Here is a 20,468-nt window from a genome sequence, read left to right as displayed (position 1 = left end):
AAATAAGAAATTACCTGAAATAGACAGTCACGCTGTCTTTGTCTAACTAATGCATCTGCCATGTCCCTCTTCCAAGCTTCTTAGCTGTCATGAAGTCAAGGTTTGAGGCCAGAGAATCAGGCCTGAGCGTGCGCTGGTTGGTGGGGAATGACAGGCCTGATTCCCGCCCCCATGAAGTGTCTTCCAGGCCGGTGAACCCAGATTTGAGTGCTTTCTGCACATGTGGAAATGCGACTACGCCAGGTCTGAAGGCGGCTCGAGTTCCTCGCGCAATGGGGATTCCAGCAGAAGCATCAGGCTCAGCCCTGGGGGGAGGCTTTCAGACAGGAGCAAACTCTCAGAACAGCAAGCGTGTTGTCGGATGGACTGTCATGGTAGGGTGAGCCCAGAGAATATGCTGGGTCTTTACCCATGTAGGTCCCTGGTGGGAAGACGTGTGGCAAGTCTTTGTGTATCAGCCCTGAAGCCTTCACCGCAGGCTCCCACCTGACTCAGAAAGTAGGGGGAGCTGGGATTGCTCACAACATGTCTCTCCTGGGGTGAGATCCATCAGGATATTTCACACTTTAATATTTGCAGGGAGTATAAGAAGCATCAGGAAAGCTTCAAAAATACCCCCAGGCCTCAGTGCAGGCCTACTACGGCACAGGAGCCTGGGGTCTGTAACTCCCCTGGTCATTCTGATGCCAAGCCAGGTTTGGGAGCCCCAGGGCAGTATCCACAAGCATACTTGTATCTGGTCCACTGTTTTGTTCCAGAGTGGGACGGGGGTGAAGGTGAGGATGCAGGGGACCCAAGGAAGCATATTCTTCACTGTGAATTTCATAACTCAGCAGAAGCAGCAGCAGTTCCGTGTGGACCAAACCGACAGGCTTGCTTTATCCTGAACCCTTCAACCTCAGGCCCCTTAGGGCTCTGAGGTGCTAGTCAGCTGTAGAGATCATAGGCAGACAAGCAAGTGTGAGCACTCCTGGGGCCGCAGGTGCTCGGGCCCCTGGGCTCCCTGCAGGCCTGAGATGGTCAGATCACAGCCCAGGGCTGCCATACCTCCTCCCCTGCCGGGGAAGACATGGCTGATCAACCACCTTGCTGGACCTAGAGAGCCCTTAGAATCCTAGCAATCAGCTGGTTCGGAGAACGAAACCTTCTTACACTACTTGCCATTGCTGCCAGCAGTATCCTAGCCTAGTCCTAAATTTCACTGAGCCCTTTGACTTATAGTGTCCACAGGGCACAGTTCAGAAAATGGGGGTGAGCCGCATTCTCTTCTCTCCACTCTCCCTGGTTCAGTGAACTCAATCATTCCCTTGGCTTTACATGCCATCTGTGAACTGGTAACTCCCACCTTTATATTTCTACCCTAGAACTCTTCCTGAGCTCTGGACTTACACAGAGGCTACCAAAGTTTAAAGATCCGCTCTCAATGCCAGCAGACACCTAAAAATGTCTGTGAAAGAGAAGCTCCTTGAGAGCAGGACTGTTTGTTTTTCCATGGATTGTCGAGCATGCCCGGCACAGCGTCTTGTATATCAGTATTATATGATAAACTTCCCTGCTTGCACAAGTAAATGTTATTCTTTTCTCTGACCTTCTTGCATTTCCAGAGCACAACCTCCTATAATGCTGGCTGCCCCAGTGTTCGTGCCCCCCAGGTTGGATGTGGTTTCGATGTGTTCTGCAGGTTGGATATAGTCTGTTACATGCCCCAGTGAACCATGCCTCCTGGTATTTATGCCCTTATGTTATCTCCTCCGTTGGAACCTGGTATGGACCTGGGATTTGCTTTAACTAGTAGAACATGGTGGAAATGACACTGTGCCGGTCCCACTATGCATGTGCCTCGGTTATCAAATGTAGGACGGTGCATGCAAAAAAGACAAAGAATGAGAGAGTAAGAGAACCAGAGATAGAAAAATGGAGAGACTAAAAAGAAAGAAATATTCTTGGAGCAAAGAACTCTTTTAAAAAAAGAAAATCATTTCCCTTTTTTATCACTCATCTCAGCTGCTTAGCAATCTCCATTTTAGGGTTTTGGAGCTGTGGAGAAAGGGGGTGGTTTCTTTTCCTGGCCTGCCTAAATGCTGAAGCTCCTGTTGACATCAAATTTCTGTCCAACCAGATCAAGTGTGAGACAGAGCTAGAGCTCCCGGTGCAAACTCAAACAGGCCATTCCCATCCGTGCTACATAAGCAACAGAAATGAAAAACGTAAGGGGAAACCATCGGTGGGGAGAAACCTGTCACTCAGGTGCAGTGGTCTGCGCCCAACCGCAGTGCAAGGAAAGAGCAGGAAGAAAGGAATGACGGGCTTCCCCAGGGGACGTCAGCCTGTCTGAGCCGTGAGCTGGACACTCACAGCTATGTGTTGCTGCGGTTCACAGACTTACATGGAGATTCCTCCTGCCCTCGTGGGTCCTCCCACTGGCCAAACTCCAGCCTAGCCACTGAGTCATAAGGACTTTTTTTCAGGCCAAAAAATCTTAAGTTACATCCAGATTTGTGGAGAGGGGCAGGGAGGTGGAGCTTTTTATTAGCAGGATGTTTGGAAAGAGACTAGGCAGGAGTCAGTGTTTCCCAAGGTTCTTCCTTAAAATACATTGTGTTCGGCTTTGGGGCTACTGACTCACCCCCAGGCCGGGCATTCCATCTTGAGGCCACTATATTCCCAAGAGTGCCTGGGGGGACCAGCTCATTTCCCACCTACAGTATCCACAGAAACATCTGCTTTAGTTTATTAGAGAGTCAAAGCAATCAGCTGTCAAGCCATCAACTTTTCCACTTAAGGACACATTCCTCTTGGCTGACACATGCCCTGCCCCCAGGGCTCACCCCTGGTTTGCCTGAGTGTCTGTGAGACTGTGAACTGATTTTGATGATAGTTTGAAAGCCTCTTATATCCTAGTTTATTTAACCTTCTCACACAAACAGCAAGACTTCTCTGTGGGGAGTCATGGAATGACTTGTGACTCATTAGGTAAGCAGAAAGCCCTGGAAACGGGAAGCAGGGGCTTGTAGAGCCAAGTCCATTCCCTTCTCTTCCCATCCACAGGTAACAGCACTGTAGGAAGCAGTCTGGCTGTGGAGGCAGCAGACGCAAGTTCCACTTGCATCCAGCCACACACTGTGTGACCCGAGGCAGGTTCCTCGACCTCTCAGGGCCTCAGTTTCCTCTTCCATAAGATGGGGATGATAACATCCGCCAGCCACACAGGGATCTTCAGAGGTCCAAATAGAATCCTGACGTAGGAGTGTCACTGCCCCAGTTCCGTCTTAGAACCATGCCACCAGTCAGCCCTGCAACTCACCCTTGAACTCTCTCTGTGACAGAGAACTCCTTCCCCTAGAGTCCGGTGTATGCCGGGATGGCTCTGACTTACACTGTGCCGAAGACTGCCTCCTCTGGCAGTCCGCCAACTGGTTCTTCTCCACGGTTCTCCTGGTGTACAGAAGTCAGTCCAGTCTTCTTCTGCAGGTCACCTTTTAGGTACCTGGAGGTGTACTGTGCCCCGGATACAGATGTAGCCGTCCCTAAGTCTTCTCCCCACCAGACTAAACCTTTGGCTCCCTTTGCTGTCATTATTGTTCTCTAAAGGCACTTCAGGGACTTGATGACCCATAAAGTATCTTGTTTGGAACCAGATATGGTATTCAGGATGGTCTGGGAGGGGCAGGATAAAGTGGGGGCATTCACCTCCTTTGTCCTACATGCTATGCCTCTATTAATGCAGCTGACCTTCCAATTAGCTGCTCTGGTGGTCACATCTCAATAGCAACACTTCTTCCATGATCTCTGCTCCCAACACCTGCCATTCTGATTATCACCTCCTTTCTTCCCTGCTCATTCCGTCTACTACCCAACTCCAGAGGTCTCACCAGGACTTCCCCATCCATTGTTCATACCACCTCTCCACCCGCCCTTGTGTTCTTTCTCACTCAGCCTAGACCTCATGACCCATCGTTATAATTGTCCCCTGGAATACACTCCCAATTCTTCTCTCTTGCCCGTGAACATCCCAACCCTAATGAAATCGCATTCTCTGCCTCTTCTTGCCCTGCACTCAGATGGTTGAAGCTGGCTAGAGAACACCACAGAAAAAGGTTGACTGGCCTAAGTCAAATTCATGCCCTGTAATCTCCCGGGGGCCATGGAGCTACACAGCTATCATCCTCTAGTTCCCTAGAGTGGACATTCCAGGTCTTACCTCTCCATCCTTAAACCTCCAGCACTTCTGAACCCATCCTCCCTCTCAGCGGACGAGCTTGCCTTCATCCAGTGGGGCTCCCGCGCTCCCGCACATCTGCCCCCTGCTTGTGCCTGTGCCCGTGGCTCTGCCTTCCCTCTGTCCCTGCAGATGGGCCTCTGTGCTCCTATCTAAGGCCAGGCTCTCCAGGGGTGCACTAGATCCTTCCTTCTGGCTTACTCGGGAATTTTGCTCCACTACCCCACTCTCCATTACTGATTTCCTCCTCTCTATAGGATCTTTCCCACCACATGTAACTACAATATTACTTTCTCTCCTTGTAAAAAAACAAAAACACAACAATAAAATGCTTTCTTCTTATCTCCAGATAAGAAGACTTTCCTTTACCTGCCCAACGTCACAGACTTGGAAGTGGTGAAGTGAAGACCCAAATCCAGTTTCCCACCCCCAAAGCCCACCCAAATGGGACTGTGGGTGCTGAGGCCAGAGCAGCTCTCTCTCCAGCCCAGTGCTTTGGGTCCATGTGCGTGAGCTTAGACAAGCGAGTGTTTTGCCCAGGACGTCCAGGCCAGCTCTGCCAAACCTGCGTACTCTTGAGATGGCAGGAAAGGCTGGAGGTTTTCAAGGGTAAAGGGGACTCATGGCTCTGCAGAGGCCTGCTGAGCTGCTGAAATTCTGTCTTCACTGACTTTCCTGTCAGAATAAACACGAGGGGGAGGGGGGCTGTTTCCAGAACTCTATCCCAGTAGCACGTCAGTGTGCATGGGTAGCCATGGCAGCAGACATATGGGGCAGGTGAAGGGGGCAGAAGCCACTAATATTATGCACTCTAGTGCAGAGATGACACCTCATAAATCTCACAGGCTCAAAGCCCGTGTGGCCTGCTATGGTGGCTCATTAATGCTGCCTGGTCCTCATGTAGAGGTGGGAAATGATGACTGACATGGCAAACTGCCTTCTAAAGTCATTTCATTAGAATGGCACACTTCTTTCATCCACTGCTCACAACATCCCTCTTGATGCCAGGAGACCAGAACAGCTCAGGCCAAGGGGTTTCCTCCTGGAACATCAGATACTAACTACCTACAGGTCACAGACCTTCAGACATCAGCCCTCATGCCTTTCTGCTGTGCCCTCAAAGATTCCCCAGAAAACACACCCATTTGTCTTTGAGTCTTCCAAGTACATGGGGTCAAGTTGGAATTTTGAGACCACACAGAAAAGCATGCATCTCCTGCCTCTTGTTTGTGTACCTGCTAAAACCAGTGCTGACTTCAGTCACACTCTCTCTTAGGAGACTGCCTTCCAAAGGGCAGACTGGCGCACTTACTTGTCCGTCACAGCCTGCATGAACTCGTCCAGCAGGTCGTCGTACTCCTTCCCGCGCACGCGCTGGTGTCTCAGGCCAATGTACAGGGGGTCTCTGAGCAGCTCCTGGAACAGACAGCATCTGTCTCCTCAGGTGTCCTGGTTTAGTGGGAAGGGCCAGGGGGTGGAGGGAGGGGGGAGCTGGCAGTCAGCTATCCCTCTAACCTGTGCGCCATCGTGGAGGTGTGTGGAGACTAAGCCTTTGCCTGAGGTTAGACTCCCAGGAGGAACCCACTTTACTAGCCAAGGATGCTTGGAACCAGGCAAAGCTCTCTCAGCCCTGGCTGCAGGCTCTGGGTTTATCTCAGGGTTTCTCAGCAAGGGCACTACTGGCATTTTGGCCCGGATACCTCTCTGATGTGAGGGCTGGCTTGTACCTTGTAGGGTATTTAGCAGCATCTCTGGCCTCTTGCCACTCTCAGTAGCACTCCCAGTTGACACAATAAAAAATGTCCCTAGACACTCCAAATGTCTTCTTGAGAGCAACACCGTCCCTGGTTGAAGACTGCTCTAGGCAGCACCTGGCTTGAGATATGGGTCTTGCCACTGATCTGGACTCAAATTAGAAAACACTTCATTCATTCAACGAAATTTTACTGAATATCCACCATGTGCCTGGCACTGTGCTACAGCCATACAATGAAACAACCAGAAATTTCAGTTCAATAAAGATGCCCAGCTAATGCCAGCCTGTGTCGGTGTCCCCCCATCCTGCCTCTTGTGGCTCCTTCTGCATCTGCCCTGGTCTGATGGCCATGCCCACCGGCCAACTTCCCACCTCTTCTCTCCCCGTCAAACACCCCCCACCACAGAATCAGTGGACTCTTGCATGTGTGACACACTCACCGATCATCTATTTCTGCTGACAGTGGCCCCCGGGGGCATGTGGAGGTAAGTAAGAAATGGCTGTTGCCTTTAGGGCGCTCAGTCATTGTGGTGGCTGAGGAGTATGCCAGCAAACGCCGCCCTAGTCAGGAGTGACACTGCTTTGGAACAGAATGTGACACGCGGAAGTGCAGAGGAGTGAGGTGATTCCCATGGGGACGGGTAGTGGTGTGTCGTGGGGGAAATGGTCAGGCATTAAAAGGTGGGCAGATTTTGACCTGTGGGCCATCCCCTCCAGGTGAGAAGTCAGCACGAAGGCTGGGGGCTGGAGGTGGAAGGAGGAAGAACCAGGTGCATTTGTTCAGGAAACAGGAAGGCATTCCATGTGTCAGGGTTTCTGGGAATTAGCTATTTTGTGTCTATATCACTGAAAATAGGAGCACCTTGTAGGTCAGGGTTTGTGTTCTCTTCATCTCCGTTGGAGATGCTATGGCTGGATTCAAAGGCAAGGACATCATTGCCGGGGCCTCGGGGGCTTGATGTTAAGACTCAAGTCTTACCTCCACCACCGCCTTGCTGTGTAACCTCATAGAGCCTTCTCATCTGACACATGTGGGTGAAATGCCAGCTGCACAGGGTGATTGTCATGACTGAATGAAATAATACATGTGAAAGAGCCTTGTGAATTATAACACTCGCTGTTAAGTAATGGCAGTGGCTTTAACTTTCATAGAGCTCCCTACGTGCCATGTATTAAGGAATACGTCAAGTATTGCCCCCGTGACGTGTGGCGACCAGGTAGGTGTGTGGCTCAGATCCCCTAAGGGAGTCTGCTAAGGGAGGGTAGAGGGTGGACAGCTGTCAGCTACACACTCTCCCTGAGCCCTGCTCAGACACTGACGGAGCCAGGTGGGTGGGGGGCTGGCAGGGCAATGTGCCCTGCCGTGGACTCCCAGGCAGTCCTTGTGCAGGGACCGTCCATTGGCCCACCTGAGACTGTCCAAGGGCTGCCCTGCAGGCAGAGCTCTCTGTACTCAGGTGTCCTTCCCTCTCTCCTTTCACAGGGGTCAGGCCTGCACTGTAGTCTGAAGGCCCCAGCTACACCCGCTCCCTCCCCTTGACTCTTCACAGGGTTCCTCCCAGTAACATTTTCACACGTCTGTTTCCTGGAGGGCCTGAGTGGACATGGAGGTGGGTCTTAGTATTTTCCTCCATTTTACAAATGCAGTAAAAAGTCACTGAGGTTAAACAGTGGAAGGGTCCAGATTCAAACGCATGCTGCCTGGCTCCAGAGCCCATGGTCTAAACCACTGGGCCATACTGCTTAGGCAGCACTATGGCATATCAACCAGAATTGACTTAATTTTTGTTAAAGACAGTGCTCCAGGTCCCTATTGTCTTGATGACACTATAGGAGGTGGTGTGGAAAAGGTGTAGGGGACAGAAAAGAACAGGCAATCTCTGCCTTCCCAACTCCCCACAACCTCGGAGGTGGGTTTAGGACCTTCTCCAGGTACCACAGGTCTACACTCAGCAAGAAGGTGGGTCCTGCCCTTCTCTCTTCTTTCCTCACTCTCCTCAGCCCTGGATTATACATCCTTGAGATCAGTTAGGATTCTACCCTGCCAGGTGTGCGAGAGTAAAGGATGACAGTGGAGTATACAGCATCCATCCCTCCATGTGACACCTTTAGTGACCATCTTAATGCCACTTAGAGGCAGCAACCATCCGGCCAAGGGGGAGCCTTAGAGTAAATGGTGTTACATCAACTCAATGGACAGCAGCCATTAACCCTGGTGGTTTTAAGACTATGTAGTCATCTGAACAAATGTGTATGAGATTATTTAAAGTGAGAAGAGAAGGATACAAAATCACACAAATGTAATTTCAGCTATCTGAAACACATACATATACAGCCTGGAAGGATATATATAAAAATGATAAAAACAGTGTAACTCTTGGCAGTTGCAGAAAACATCACTTTTTTTTAGTTCTCACAGAGATTAAAGGGTCCGCAGTGAGTTACAATTTGTACTGTTGCCAAGTCAAAGATCTGAATTCCTGGTGCGCCAGGCAGCAGAGTGAATTTCTTTGTGTTGATACATGGTTTCTGGGGCAAGTCAGATTCTCCAGTAGCACTGAAGAATTTTAGAATTTTCCAAAAATGCCTTGGCATATCTGCATTTAAGATCAAAGGCCAGTCATTATGAGGTACTGTTGAGATACAGGGGTGACTCTACAAAGCTTTAAAAGTGTCCAGATATTTCAACTTTTATACTAAAACGTTTTATGCCTGAAATACTTCAATTCTTCAGCACCAGAAAAAAAATCGGCAAGAGAGTTTCTCTATGGAAATGACACTAAAAAATAGCTTCTACTTGTGTAGAACTTCCAAGTAATTCACTTCTTGTGAATCAAGAGTAATTTGATCCTTCTGTCTGATATAGTCTCAGGCCCATTTTACAGTTGATGAAGGTAGGAGTTCAAGGCTTTAAATAAATTGCCCAAGTTCTCACAACCAGAAAGTGGCTGAGCTGAAACTTGAGCCTGTTGTGACCGGATCTCATGACAGAGCCCATCACTCCAGGTTGTGGGAACTGGGGAACCTGGCGGGCCTCCTACCCTCTGTCTGTTCTTCCCGGAAGAGGTGGTGCCGTCATCCCACAGGCTGGGGAGCAGTGACAGCAGAAAGGAGTCTGGGGAAGGGCTCTGCCCACATCTCCAGCCAGCTAGGTCTCCTTGGCAGGAGGGAATATAGCTTCTCAGCAACAGCGGAGGGTGGACCTCCCACAGCTGTCCTGGCACAGCAGGGAACAAGAAGTCCACATTCTGCTCTGTGTCCCACTGAGTGCCTGGGCTGTAAGGGTGGCTGCCAGCAAGGTGTGGGACTTCTCACCCACTCTGGGCCCAATGCCAGCAGCCCCCTCCATCCTTGACTTCTTCATTTAATGTTTAGAAGTTTTCACCAGGTAGTATTGCCAAATAAAACACAGGACAGATGCCCCAGTCAGAATTGAATTCCAGACAGGCAATTTTTTTTAGTCTAAATATGTCCCAAGTACTGCATGGAACATACTTATTCTAAAATATGATTAGCTACTTTTCTGAAATTTAAATTGAACTGGCATCCCATATTTTTCTTTGCTAAATCTGGTAACCCTATCAAGAGAGGCAGAAGGAATCCTGAAGGTGGGAGGCAGTGGTGGCCCCAGTCCAGATGCTCCCTCTGGGCACCCTCATCTCAGTAGGGCCTGGCTTTAGAAGCAGAAGGGGCTTGGGGCTAGGCAACTGGACAGATCTGGGTTTGAATTTAAGCCCTGTCACTTAGCTTGTCATGGAAAACAAAATGGTTTTCTCCTCTTAACTCGCCATATCACTGAGCACTGGATTTAAGTTGGAGGAGAGGTGAACCTCCTGGCCTGGAAAAATACTTATCTTGCATAGCAACAGGCACATTAAGATGTAGTCAGCATCTGGGGGGTCTGGGGAGGCCATGGAATTGGGTTCACGCTGTGGACACAGTGCCCTTCCCGGTCAGGGTGGCCGTCGGGTCAACACGCATTTCTGTGGGAGCTCAGTTGAGCCCAGGGTAAATCACAAAGATCCTAGGAAGGGCACCCTCCCTGCGCACACATGCACAGGGCCACCTCCGCTGGCACCACGTGGTGAGTGCTATTTATGAGCCGCAATAATGATGCTCTTTCCAGGTAGAAGCAGCCCTCGGATGCCCAGCTCTGCTGCCATCCCACACTTCCTCAGCAGTCCAGTAGCACCCCCACATGCCGTTTACCAGGCTCTGCTGAGAATCTGTCCCCACATCTCCCAGAACAGGCAGGACTCCCCTCCACTCCCCTGGTTCGTCAGTTCCTCAGAAGCTCACACAGCACCGCGTGGCAAGGTGAGTCCAAGGCTTGAGACTTTTGCCCAGAGATGACTGCTAAGGCTCAGAGGCCGTTTTAAAGCCAAGGCCCCAGGGGTCCCCATTGGACCCTCAGCATCAAGTTGGGATGAACACTGGGCTTGAAGTCAAATCTGAAGAAACCATTTCTGCTCTGGGGTCCCTTCCCTGTGTGAAATGAGGGCTGACCAAGAAGTATTTCAGGCCCCTTCTCAACTGGACAGGCTGTGACTCTGTCTGGCCTGCATGTGGATGAAACAAAATACACAAGCACCTCCCCCTGCCTAACCTGCCTCCTCACGCTGGCCCCTTGGGACGTTGTTGTGTCATGTCCCTTCTTCACGGGCTCACTGTCCCCCATATTTATATTTCCAAACCTCCTTGGTATAGGCAGGTAGAAGTGACTGAGAGTGCCAGGGCCACAGACAGCAGATGTTTTCCTTCAACAGGAACCAGGATGGGTTTTCTGATTCTGATTAAAGCTGCTGTTGCCTCAGGAGTTACTATAGAGGTACACACACGGACCTCAAGCCTTCACAGCAGCACCCTCCCTGCACTGACGCAGCAGCTGAACCTTGCAAGGCCTAGAAGCCCCTCTCCTATTGCTCAGGGGAAGAGCTGAGCCCCAAGACTTCTGGGGAAAAAATCCTGCAAACTGATTCACTTTTTAAGAAGAACTGTAGTGTGGGAGAACACATAGTAAGTGCACTTGGAAAGACAGAAATCACCACGTTGGCCCCTCTGTGATTGGACTTTTGTATATTAAGTTGCTTCAGGAAGGCTGGGGGGGTGTTTCCCTTTCTCAGAGGGGGAAGACTGTGCACACAGCACCTGTACACTCTGACTTGCTCCTGAGTGTCCGTGGACCCTGACTGCATGACACACCTACTCCCCTAGCTTTCATTCCCCCGTCTATGACACCAGTACCTGACTCCTTGGAGCCGTGTGCCACAGTGGGCAGGGCAGCTCTGGAGCCAGACAGACCTGGGTTCAAATCCTGCTTCTGACACCTACAGCACTGGGATCTGAGCTAAGTGGTTAATGGGTTTCAGTCTCAGTTTCCTCATCTGTAAAATGGGGAGAGCCCTGGCAAAGGGAAGCCAGGAGAGAAAGGGCCCCAAAGCTGCCCAGATATAACCGCCCCCAAAGGTGCTCCCCGCACACCCCTGCTGCCGTCCTGTGGCCCTGAGCTCCCGGCTCAAGTGGCGCATTACCTCGTTGTTGGTGCCCACATCCAGCAGCACCGGGAGGCACTGCCGTGGGTTGACCCCTCCGCACGCCGTGTACAGGGCCAGCTTGCCCACAGGGATGCCCATGCCGTAGCAGCCCAGGTCGCCCAGTCCCAGGATGCGCTCCCCATCAGTCACCACCACGGCCTGGAAAACAATCAGGGACAGGGTCTCCTGTGACGAAGTGCCCAGCTTAACAGCCTTGGCACGGCAGGCTTGACAACTGGATGCCCCCTGCCTCTGGGAAAGGCCAAAGGAGTCACTCAACTGAAGGTGGCAGGCTGGTGAGGAACCTGCCTAGCTGACAGAAAGGTGCCCCCCTGCATCCTGAGGCAGGAGGCAGGGGCAGAAACAGCTGGCGGAAACCACGCCTAGCCAGGTCCCCTTGGAGAACCTAAGTAGACACCTCAGCATGAGAATGGGGCACAGGCAGGGGGAAGCGAGACCATGTGTGTGTTCTTGGGCAGGCTCCTGGGAGATGACAAATCCAATCTGCAAAGGACAGAACTCCCGGGGCCACCTGCTGGGTCACCATTTCACGTGAGACCAGGAGGGTTCTCAGGTTGTACTGGGACTGCCTTTGTGTGCTGGCGGATGACCACCGAAGGCACACCATGTACTAGGGACAGTGCGGGTTCAAGGTCACTCCTGCGGTTATGATGGGTATTCATTTAGTCATTCCCTTAATACTTGTTTTTGAAGTACCTGCTCTGTGTTAAGACATTGTGCCAGATCTTGGGGGAAGAAGAGGTAGTTTGCTCATCTGTAAAAATATGTATGGACCCAAGCCCTGAAGAACTAAAGGGCAAAAAGGGAGATGGAACATCCATATTTGTAATTATGGCTCTGGAAGGAAACTGGGAGTTCAGCAGAAGAGCACAGGGCAGAGAGACTGACAGGATAGAGTTACTTCCTGCAGGCTAACCCTTCACGTGCCAGACCTCCAACAGGTGAAAACTGTCACTGGGGGTGCAGCTGGGGAGAAAGGGAATTAAGATCCAGGGTAGAGGTGGGGAGGATATAGGCTGTGTGTGGGCGTGCAGGTGGCATGAGGAGAGAATGGAAAGTTGGTCAGGAGGCAGACAGTGAAGGGCCTTGACTGTCAGGCCACGGAGAATCCCTCAGCCTAAGAGGTCACCCCAACCTGCTCACCATTGCCAGCTCCTTCCATCTCTAGGTTAAGTTTAACGGGGCCACCCATCCCTCCACTGGAACCTGGTTTTGGGTCAGGACTTAGCACTGGCTTTGAGCTATGGATGTCTTGTTGGCCCTATGTGTGGTGCTCATGGGCATCAAAGGGGTCAGTTCGATCCACTCAGGTACAATGCTGAGCACTGGGGACAGGGATGGAGCCCATTCTTGCCCTAAAGAGTTTATGGTCCAGTGCCCACAGGGCCCTCAGCACCTTCTCCCTTCTGTTCCCTGTCTCTCCAGGGGTGAGAGCACACAAAGGCTGCTGCCGCCTTTTGGAAGAAACATGTGTAGAGATTTTTAAAAACACCTCTCAGCTTCTGGAAAGGGATCTCTGCAGAGTGCTCAGACCCACAAAGATCACGATATTCCCCCTGAGGCTGGTCTACTGCCTCTACAGAAAGTGCTCCAACCCACCTCTCATCTGACCCTCCCCGCAGCCCTGGCAAGCAGGCAGATCTGAGATTCTTATACCCATTTCTCAGGTGAGAAAGTAGAAGCTTTGTTCTGTACGCATTTGTTAAGTACAAGTCACATGCCATGTACTGGACAGGATGTTTCCAGATCACTTCTCTTAGAAAAATTAGATGACTTAACCAAACTCACCTAGCTTTTGTACATGGCAGGCTGGGATTCTAATCAGGCGAATCTAATCTAACTTGGGTTCCTGGTTCAGGGCTCCTCCTGCCACCATTCAGCTGGGGTAAAGCACCTGGCAGCTTCCCCAGGAGGGGCCTGTGCCTCCAGCCTGCCCCAGGTGCCCAAAGTCTGGGCATTTCTACCATTTCTCCTAATCAAAGCTTCCTTATTCTGGTCCCCATTCTCTCAGAACTTTTCTCTCCGGAGGGGCAGTGAGTTAAACAGAGGAAATCATCTTCCACTCCAAGGTGTTATCCCACAACCTCCCAGCCTGGAAGTGTCCAGGGAACTCTGCCACATGCCCCTCTCCTGAGGGGATGAAGGTCTCACCTCCACCCGTCACTGACTCCCAATCATACACACAGTGCTAATGGCAGGGCTACTGCAACAGCTTCACAGACAGACTCACTTTTTTTCTTCCAATCTCTGCTGCCAACCAAGGTCAGATTCACTGTATCAGAAGCCCATTTTCATTATGCCATTCCCAGGCTCAAAGACCCTTAGTGACTTAAAACTGTCTGTAGAATAGGGCCCCAAATGTTTTGTTAGTGATCTGAGTCCAACATGCCTTCTGAAACGTACCTCCTGCTACTCACCTGTAGACAATTGCCTGCTCTAGTCCACCTGGCCTCCTTCCTCCCAGACACACTCTGGATCCACTTACACCCCCTTGCTTCTCAGCTTGTACGTTTGACTCTCCTAGAAGGTCCTTCTCTTTCTCCAGCAGTGCAAGTCCTGCTCATTAATCTAATGCCATCTCTCCTAGCACTTGTTTCACCCACCACACACCAGCTGCTCACCTTTCCTGTCTGCCTGCTTGCCTTCCACAAGCATTTATTAAGTACCTACTGCTTGCCAAGCCCTGCATAAACTACCACTTAAACACCTGACCGTGATAGTATTTGGGTTCTTATTTAACAATTCTTATGCACCCTTTATCTTACCAAACAGCCTAAAGGTTAATGGCAGGGGTTTTGGAGTCTGATAACCAGTATTTAAATCTAGGCTCCTTGATAATGTAGCATCTGTAATCTTTGGCAAGCAGATAACTTTTCTGAGCTTTAATTTTCCATAAAATAGAGCTAATAATAGTACCTAACTCACCACATCATTGTAAAGATGAAATGACGTAAGTCTCATTTTAACCAGGTGCCTTGTATACGTGGTTAGTAAATGGCTGCTGATTATTATTTGGGGCAAAGATTACATATTAGAATTTTAATTGTTTCACCTCTCTCTAGTTCAGCGTTACCACAGAAAGGCCATGTAGTAATTATTTGTTGAATAAATGAATGAAAGGGAAACCAAGGAGAGACGTTGGCAGCTTTTAAGAAAGTCTGGCCATGCAAAGCTCAATAGTTTTCTGACCTTGACATCTCATCCCTTCCAACAGCTTCTACTGTCATCTCTAAGCAGATGACACGTAGTGCTGCCTGCTTGCCACTTGGATGTGTGATAGTCCTCTGAAGTCCCTTGAGTCTTTAACCAAATGAATCCACTGTTCTCTTTCACTCCTTTTAAACCTTTTACTTCTCTTGTCCTCCATTACCTGTATCTCTCAGTCTCAGAACTGTCCAGTGGTGAATTCCCACAGCATTTTCCTCTTCCACAGCACCTATATGTCTCTTTTTGTATAGAGTTATATAATTTTCTTGTTTTTCAATAGTAGTTCTAAGCTCTTTAGGGCAAGTAAACAGGTCTTGTCATTTTTGATTCTTTAGCACTTAGCGTGGTGTCTGCAATGTGACATAAACTCAGTAAATGGTGGACAGTGTGATATATCCCACATAGAGAGCAAAGGATCTTCTCTAAGGGATTCAATTTAGACCTGGCATAGATGAAGAAGTTCAGAGAGAAAATACTGCATCCTCTTCTTCATGACGTCAATAGAGCTGATGCCTGGGGCCACTAGTGTAGTAGAGGTCAACAGGCTGAGGGCAAACCAGAACAACATCGTGGGGCTTTAGAGCCCAGCAGTAAGTATCAGTGAACTACAGGATCACAATTTCCTTGTTTAGATGCTTTTATAACTCATAACGTGCCTGTATGTGGATGTCTAGGGGGAGTTCCAAAGACACGGGAGTGGTTTGCTACATTCTTCCCTTGTCCACCTAGCTTGGACCTACAGGCTTTCTGGACTTCCTGCGCACATCCCATAACCCAGGTGAACCCGACCGGGCTATCCCCAGGTGGACCTGAGGGTCGTGACCCCTCTAGCGGTTTCCTAGGACCTGGGCTGCCCGCGGCCTTGTGCGTGCACCTCTTTCCTCCTCCTCTTGTTCCTTCCTTGTCGTCTGTGTCCTCCTTCTTGTCTGCCTCCTCATTTCTCTGTCTCCTCGCAACATAAATAACACACAAACCATAGTTTCGAATCCTGGTTCCCCACCTCGCAAGCACAGAACCTAACCTCGCAGCTTCCTTGTCAATTAAATGGGGGTAAGAACAATCCCTAACTCTTACAGGTCATTAGGAGGTGATGAGTTAATCCACACAGACACTCTGGCAGACTGCCGCGCAGGAGGGTGTGGTGCTGCCCAGGCCGCCTTTCGGGAATGACGGAGTGATTCCCCCAGCTCCGCTCTCTGCTCTCAGCCACTTTGGGAATTTCTTCCACTGAAGAGAGCCACGCTGCCCCAAGCCACATCCTGTCCCAGGGCAGTAACCTGCAGCCAATGACTGATGGGTGCAGGCCAGTGGAGGCCCGGCTCCATTGCTGCAACTCAGGGTGACTCTGAAGGGCCATCCCAGCTCCAGAGGTCCTTGTGGGTGCGGCTGAGTTTTCCCTGGGACCCCATTCAACCCCACCTCTCCCTCAGCTCTCTTTGGCTTCCTTTCCTTCTGGAAGTGTGGACCCAAGAGCACTCCCTGACATGCTGCTGGACATCTCAGAGAAGATTTCCTGGCAAGTCCAACTTCTGACACTGAGTACGGAGCAGGGTTTAACACACGGTGGGCCTGTGCATGCCAGGCAGGCACTTGGCACTAGCATCTGGTCCAGGTTTAAATGCCCACGTGGCTGGACGGATCCTTTGGCCCCACTACCAGCGGCCTCTCAGCACCTCCTCCCTGCAGCTGTGGGATTGGGATGGACAAGGGAGAGATTTAGGAGCTTGGGAAAGCTTTTGGGGAGGATGGCTGTTCTCAGCTGAGCCTTCCTCCTGGCTCCGGGCGATGGCCTCTGTGGGAACGAGTCAGAAAAGCAGTTCTCATTCGTCATCGTGATTTACGCTGGACAGCTCTGGGCAGCCTGGCCCGCCACCTCCACCCTGAACAAGAGGAGCCCACAAACCTCAGGGTCTCCAGCCCTGGACTTTGGCCTTACTTCCCCCGCAGTCTACTTCTCTCACATCTCAGTTTGCAGGTCAGCTTTCTGGCTGGGAAACCATGGAAAATCACCTTTTTTCTTCCCAGTTGATTCAGCTGATTCAGAAATAACATCAGGGGCTGAAATGCCTGCACCTTAAAGAACTGTGCCTTGCTGACACAGCAGCTGGGGAAGAGGTGGTTCAGCAGCAGGCTTGGGGAGGCATCACACTTACTTGTGGGGGGGGGGTACTGCGGGCAATTGCTCATCTGAGAAAAGACACCCCTGCCCGCTCATCAGGACCCGCCTCGGGGGTTTGGAAGCACTCTGACAACAGAGGCTATGCGAATCAGATGAAACAGTCACAGGAAGGAGGGCTAAAGAGCAGAGATTCTGCACCTAGGTAGGGAGACCTTCATCTCCTCTTTCTAAGGCAACTGGAGAAAACACACCAGTAAACAAGAAAGACTGTGGCTTGGAACATTCTGGACCTTTGTAAGGGCAGCTCTGGGGGTGAAGGGAGTGGACTCTCCAGAAAAGGCCAGTGGATGGGGCAGGTGGGGACTAGGGTTAACTGGGGCAGCCTGCTCAGTCCTTTTGCCTTGTTTATACACCAAACGATGGGTACAAAATTTAGAGTTTCTGATTTTTCCAGAGGAAGCTGGAAATTCAAGTTGTTGGTTTTTTTTTAATGAACTCTCCTAATTTTAGAATGTTGCCTACAAATTGAATATTCTCAAAAATCACTGAGGGCCAAATCAAACATGCTTAGGGGCGAAGTCAGTGGGTCACTGGCTTGTGGCCTGTGATTCCCAGGTAAGAGGGCCCCTCCTCGACTGCCCTCAGGTCTCAGCAGTCTCTTTCCTGCTGCTGTGGACACTATAGCCACCTCGTCCACCTTAGCAGCAATGTGTCCACTCAACTGCCCTTCAGTGTTGTACAGGGTCATAGTTAATTCTCACAACAGGAGAAGAAAGATCAGAGAGGTTATTTGCACACAGAGAAGGTAAAAAGAAGATTCAAGATTAGAATCCGGGTCTGTCTGACCACAAAGCCAGAGCTGATTCTTCTACATAGTTCCTGGGGATTGATCTTGGGGTTTTTCCAAAGGGAGACAGGAATAAAGGGTGGAGGGGAGGAGCCGGCCCCAGGCACGCACCTGTCCACGCCAGGGCACTGAAGGGGGAGTGGTCAGGCAGTCCCCCACCTGCTGCTGTTCCCTGGGCTCCTCTCTTTGGCAGCACACACAGTCCGGTGCAATGGCTTCGGGTCAGTCTCTCTAACCAGACTGCCAGCTCCTTGAGGTTGGGCCTGTCCACCTTCTTTATTCCCGAGTCCCTAGGGAACTCTTAGAGAGTAGATGTTTCCTAAATGGTTGTTGAATGCAACTGACTTAGATGCACTCGTCCAGATCTGCTAATGTGACCTACACTTTCCCAAGAGACTCTGGCTGTCTCCTTTCATTTGAGTCCCTGTGCAAGTCCCACCTATTTCAGGGAGACCTTAAGCCTCCCTTTCTCTTCCTTTAAAATTAAAACAGTTGCTGCTCCATCTCCCAGGTAACTAGCACTTAGTACTTAGAAGTCCCTCAAAATATGTTTGCTGAAGTCAACAGATATTTAGCAGCTGAGGGTCTATTTTGAATGCCTATCTCGGTTTCCCAAAGGGAGTGAAGCAGTTTTGGGGTCAGGGCCTGTATTTTTCTTGTTCTGCATTCCCAGCAACAGGGCCATAGGTATAGCTTAGTAAGTTGTGCTCTGATGAGAGGAGCAATTAGAACCCAGCCATGAGCCCTTCACCAAGCCTTTTTCTTAGTGGTTTGGAGGAGGTGTCTTTTCATCATTCTTTTTAGTCCCTCGTATCTTGCGCAAAGTCACCATATGTGTCAATAGAAACCCCATCTCTCCCCTCTTGGCACAATGTCTGCACACGGGAGGTGCCCACCACGTCCGTCAGTGTGCACCCCCCTCAGCAAGCATCTGCTGAGTGCCCACTATGCACAAGGTCTCACCATGGCCAGACTGTCCAGGAAGGTGTGCAAGAACAGTCTGTGGGTCCTTGTCAGCATGTCCACACAGGGCAGGCTTGAGTTAACTTCCCACTGAATGAGCTGGCTTCCCTTAATGTGCTCAAGATCTTTAGATTCATCCTAGACACACCCTAGAAACTTGCTTCTTCTGGGGCTGGGACCAAAACCTGCAGGGCCAAGGCTTGCATGTAACTGGAGTCTAAGCAGATAAGCAGGAGAGATAAGCAGATAAACAGGGCAAACTCACACCCAGACGGATGAACAGTATGAGTTCCTCCCATGGCCAGGACCGCAGGCCCAGGGCCCTTGCTGTGGCTCAGGCCTGGCTCCTGAGAGCCAAGGTCTTGCTCTACCTGCTCTGGTTCTAGCTGCTGTCACTCCCCTGAGGGGGCCAGAAGTGGGCGGCACACAAAGAGAGGCAGGTAGACAAGCCACACTTGGTGTCTGGTGGGGTGGGGTGGTGGTGGCTCAGGGAACCTGCAGGGGTGGAAGGAAGGAGGGTGGGAGAGGAAGCCACGCTGGAGGACCTCAGTCTCACCGCCAAGGCAGGATGGTACAGTAACTGTCCTGAGGGGTACTTGTATGAGCTTGGTCAGCTCCAGCCCCTTCCCAGCTCCTGTGCCAGCAACGCCCTCACAGAGCAGCTAGCAGGCATTTTGCAGTTTTGCCTCACCCATTTTGTTTGCAGAAGTGACAATGAGCTGAAATGCCAGAGCCCCTCAAACTCTTTCACAGGTCTCCATATGGAAAGAGGAGGTCTGGGGATGTAGCCAGAGACTAACATGTTTCTACAAAGCTGTGTGTTTTGTATTTTGAAATTAACACAAATTTTGCATTCTACATTATACCCTCTTTATGATATATAAATGTTTTCTCCTTAAATTTCTGGAGTAAAACTGACATTCCAGGAAGAAGTGCCAGGTTTGTGTGTCAAGCTGAATATGCATCTCCCACCCCCAACCCCTGTATATACTGCTGCATACTTCCAAGTATGAACATGTTGTTCATAAGCTTTTCTTTTGAAAAATAAAATTTCACCCTACATCCTACTCTCTTCAATGTCTAACTGTCCAAACTCTACTCCTCAATTCAAGGCCCTGCTCCAATGACACCTGTCCCATGAAATCTTCCTAGATTGTCCTCAGGCTAAAAGTAATCTCTGCCTCTTGGAACACCCCCAACTCTTTCTCTGTGCCTCATTTACCTCTGGTCAAGTTCACCATGTTAGTCACTGTCTTATTTTCCTCATGAAAAGCCAACTACTTGAGAAGAGGGTCTGTGTCTGATTTTCCCCTGTGTCCATCATGGACACTGGCAGTGGATTTTTAGTGGGTACTCAATACCTAAGGAATATATCTTCAGATACTAGTGATACAGGCCGATTTCCCATGGGTGCCTGGTTAATGCACACCTCTGCTCCATGGTGCATTTACACTTGGCTGTAAAAGGCCTGGGAAAGGGGTGCAGTGTCTTCCCTTCAATGTTGCAATGGCTCATTTTATAGCTGGGAATGACTCTGGTCCAGGCTGAAAGGATTCATCCAATGAGAGAGCAATAGCAAAGAAAAAGGATCATACCTTGATATCATCTTCTGGCCAAGAGTTCAGCATCGTTGCAAGATGGCCCTTGTCATGAATGGTGATAAATAGCCCCCTAGGAGAAACAAAATATGTACACACAGAGACACCACGCAGTCAGACTAGGAGTAGAGCAAAGAGAATAAACACTGTGTGTATGTCATTGCATCACATAATATTCCCATAGACCTGGGCAAAAGCGGTCCC

At 50.3% G+C, this 20,468-nt stretch overlaps 1 protein-coding gene across 1 annotated transcript in view; it reads right to left on the bottom strand.

Moving 5' to 3' along the window:
* Window positions 1–20,468, bottom strand: part of ME3 (malic enzyme 3) — a 170,879-nt gene that overhangs the window by 36,074 nt on the left and 114,337 nt on the right. Inside the window, 3 exon segments of the mRNA XM_073215917.1 lie at window positions 5,532–5,635; window positions 11,507–11,668; window positions 20,262–20,337. Coding sequence (XP_073072018.1) covers window positions 5,532–5,635; window positions 11,507–11,668; window positions 20,262–20,337 — 342 coding nt within the window.

This window comes from Manis javanica, chromosome 11, assembly GCF_040802235.1.
Source record: "Manis javanica isolate MJ-LG chromosome 11, MJ_LKY, whole genome shotgun sequence".
Lineage (NCBI taxonomy): Eukaryota > Metazoa > Chordata > Mammalia > Pholidota > Manidae > Manis > Manis javanica.
Note: the sequence above shows the minus strand (reverse complement) of the source record. Positions and strands in the feature narration are given on the sequence as shown.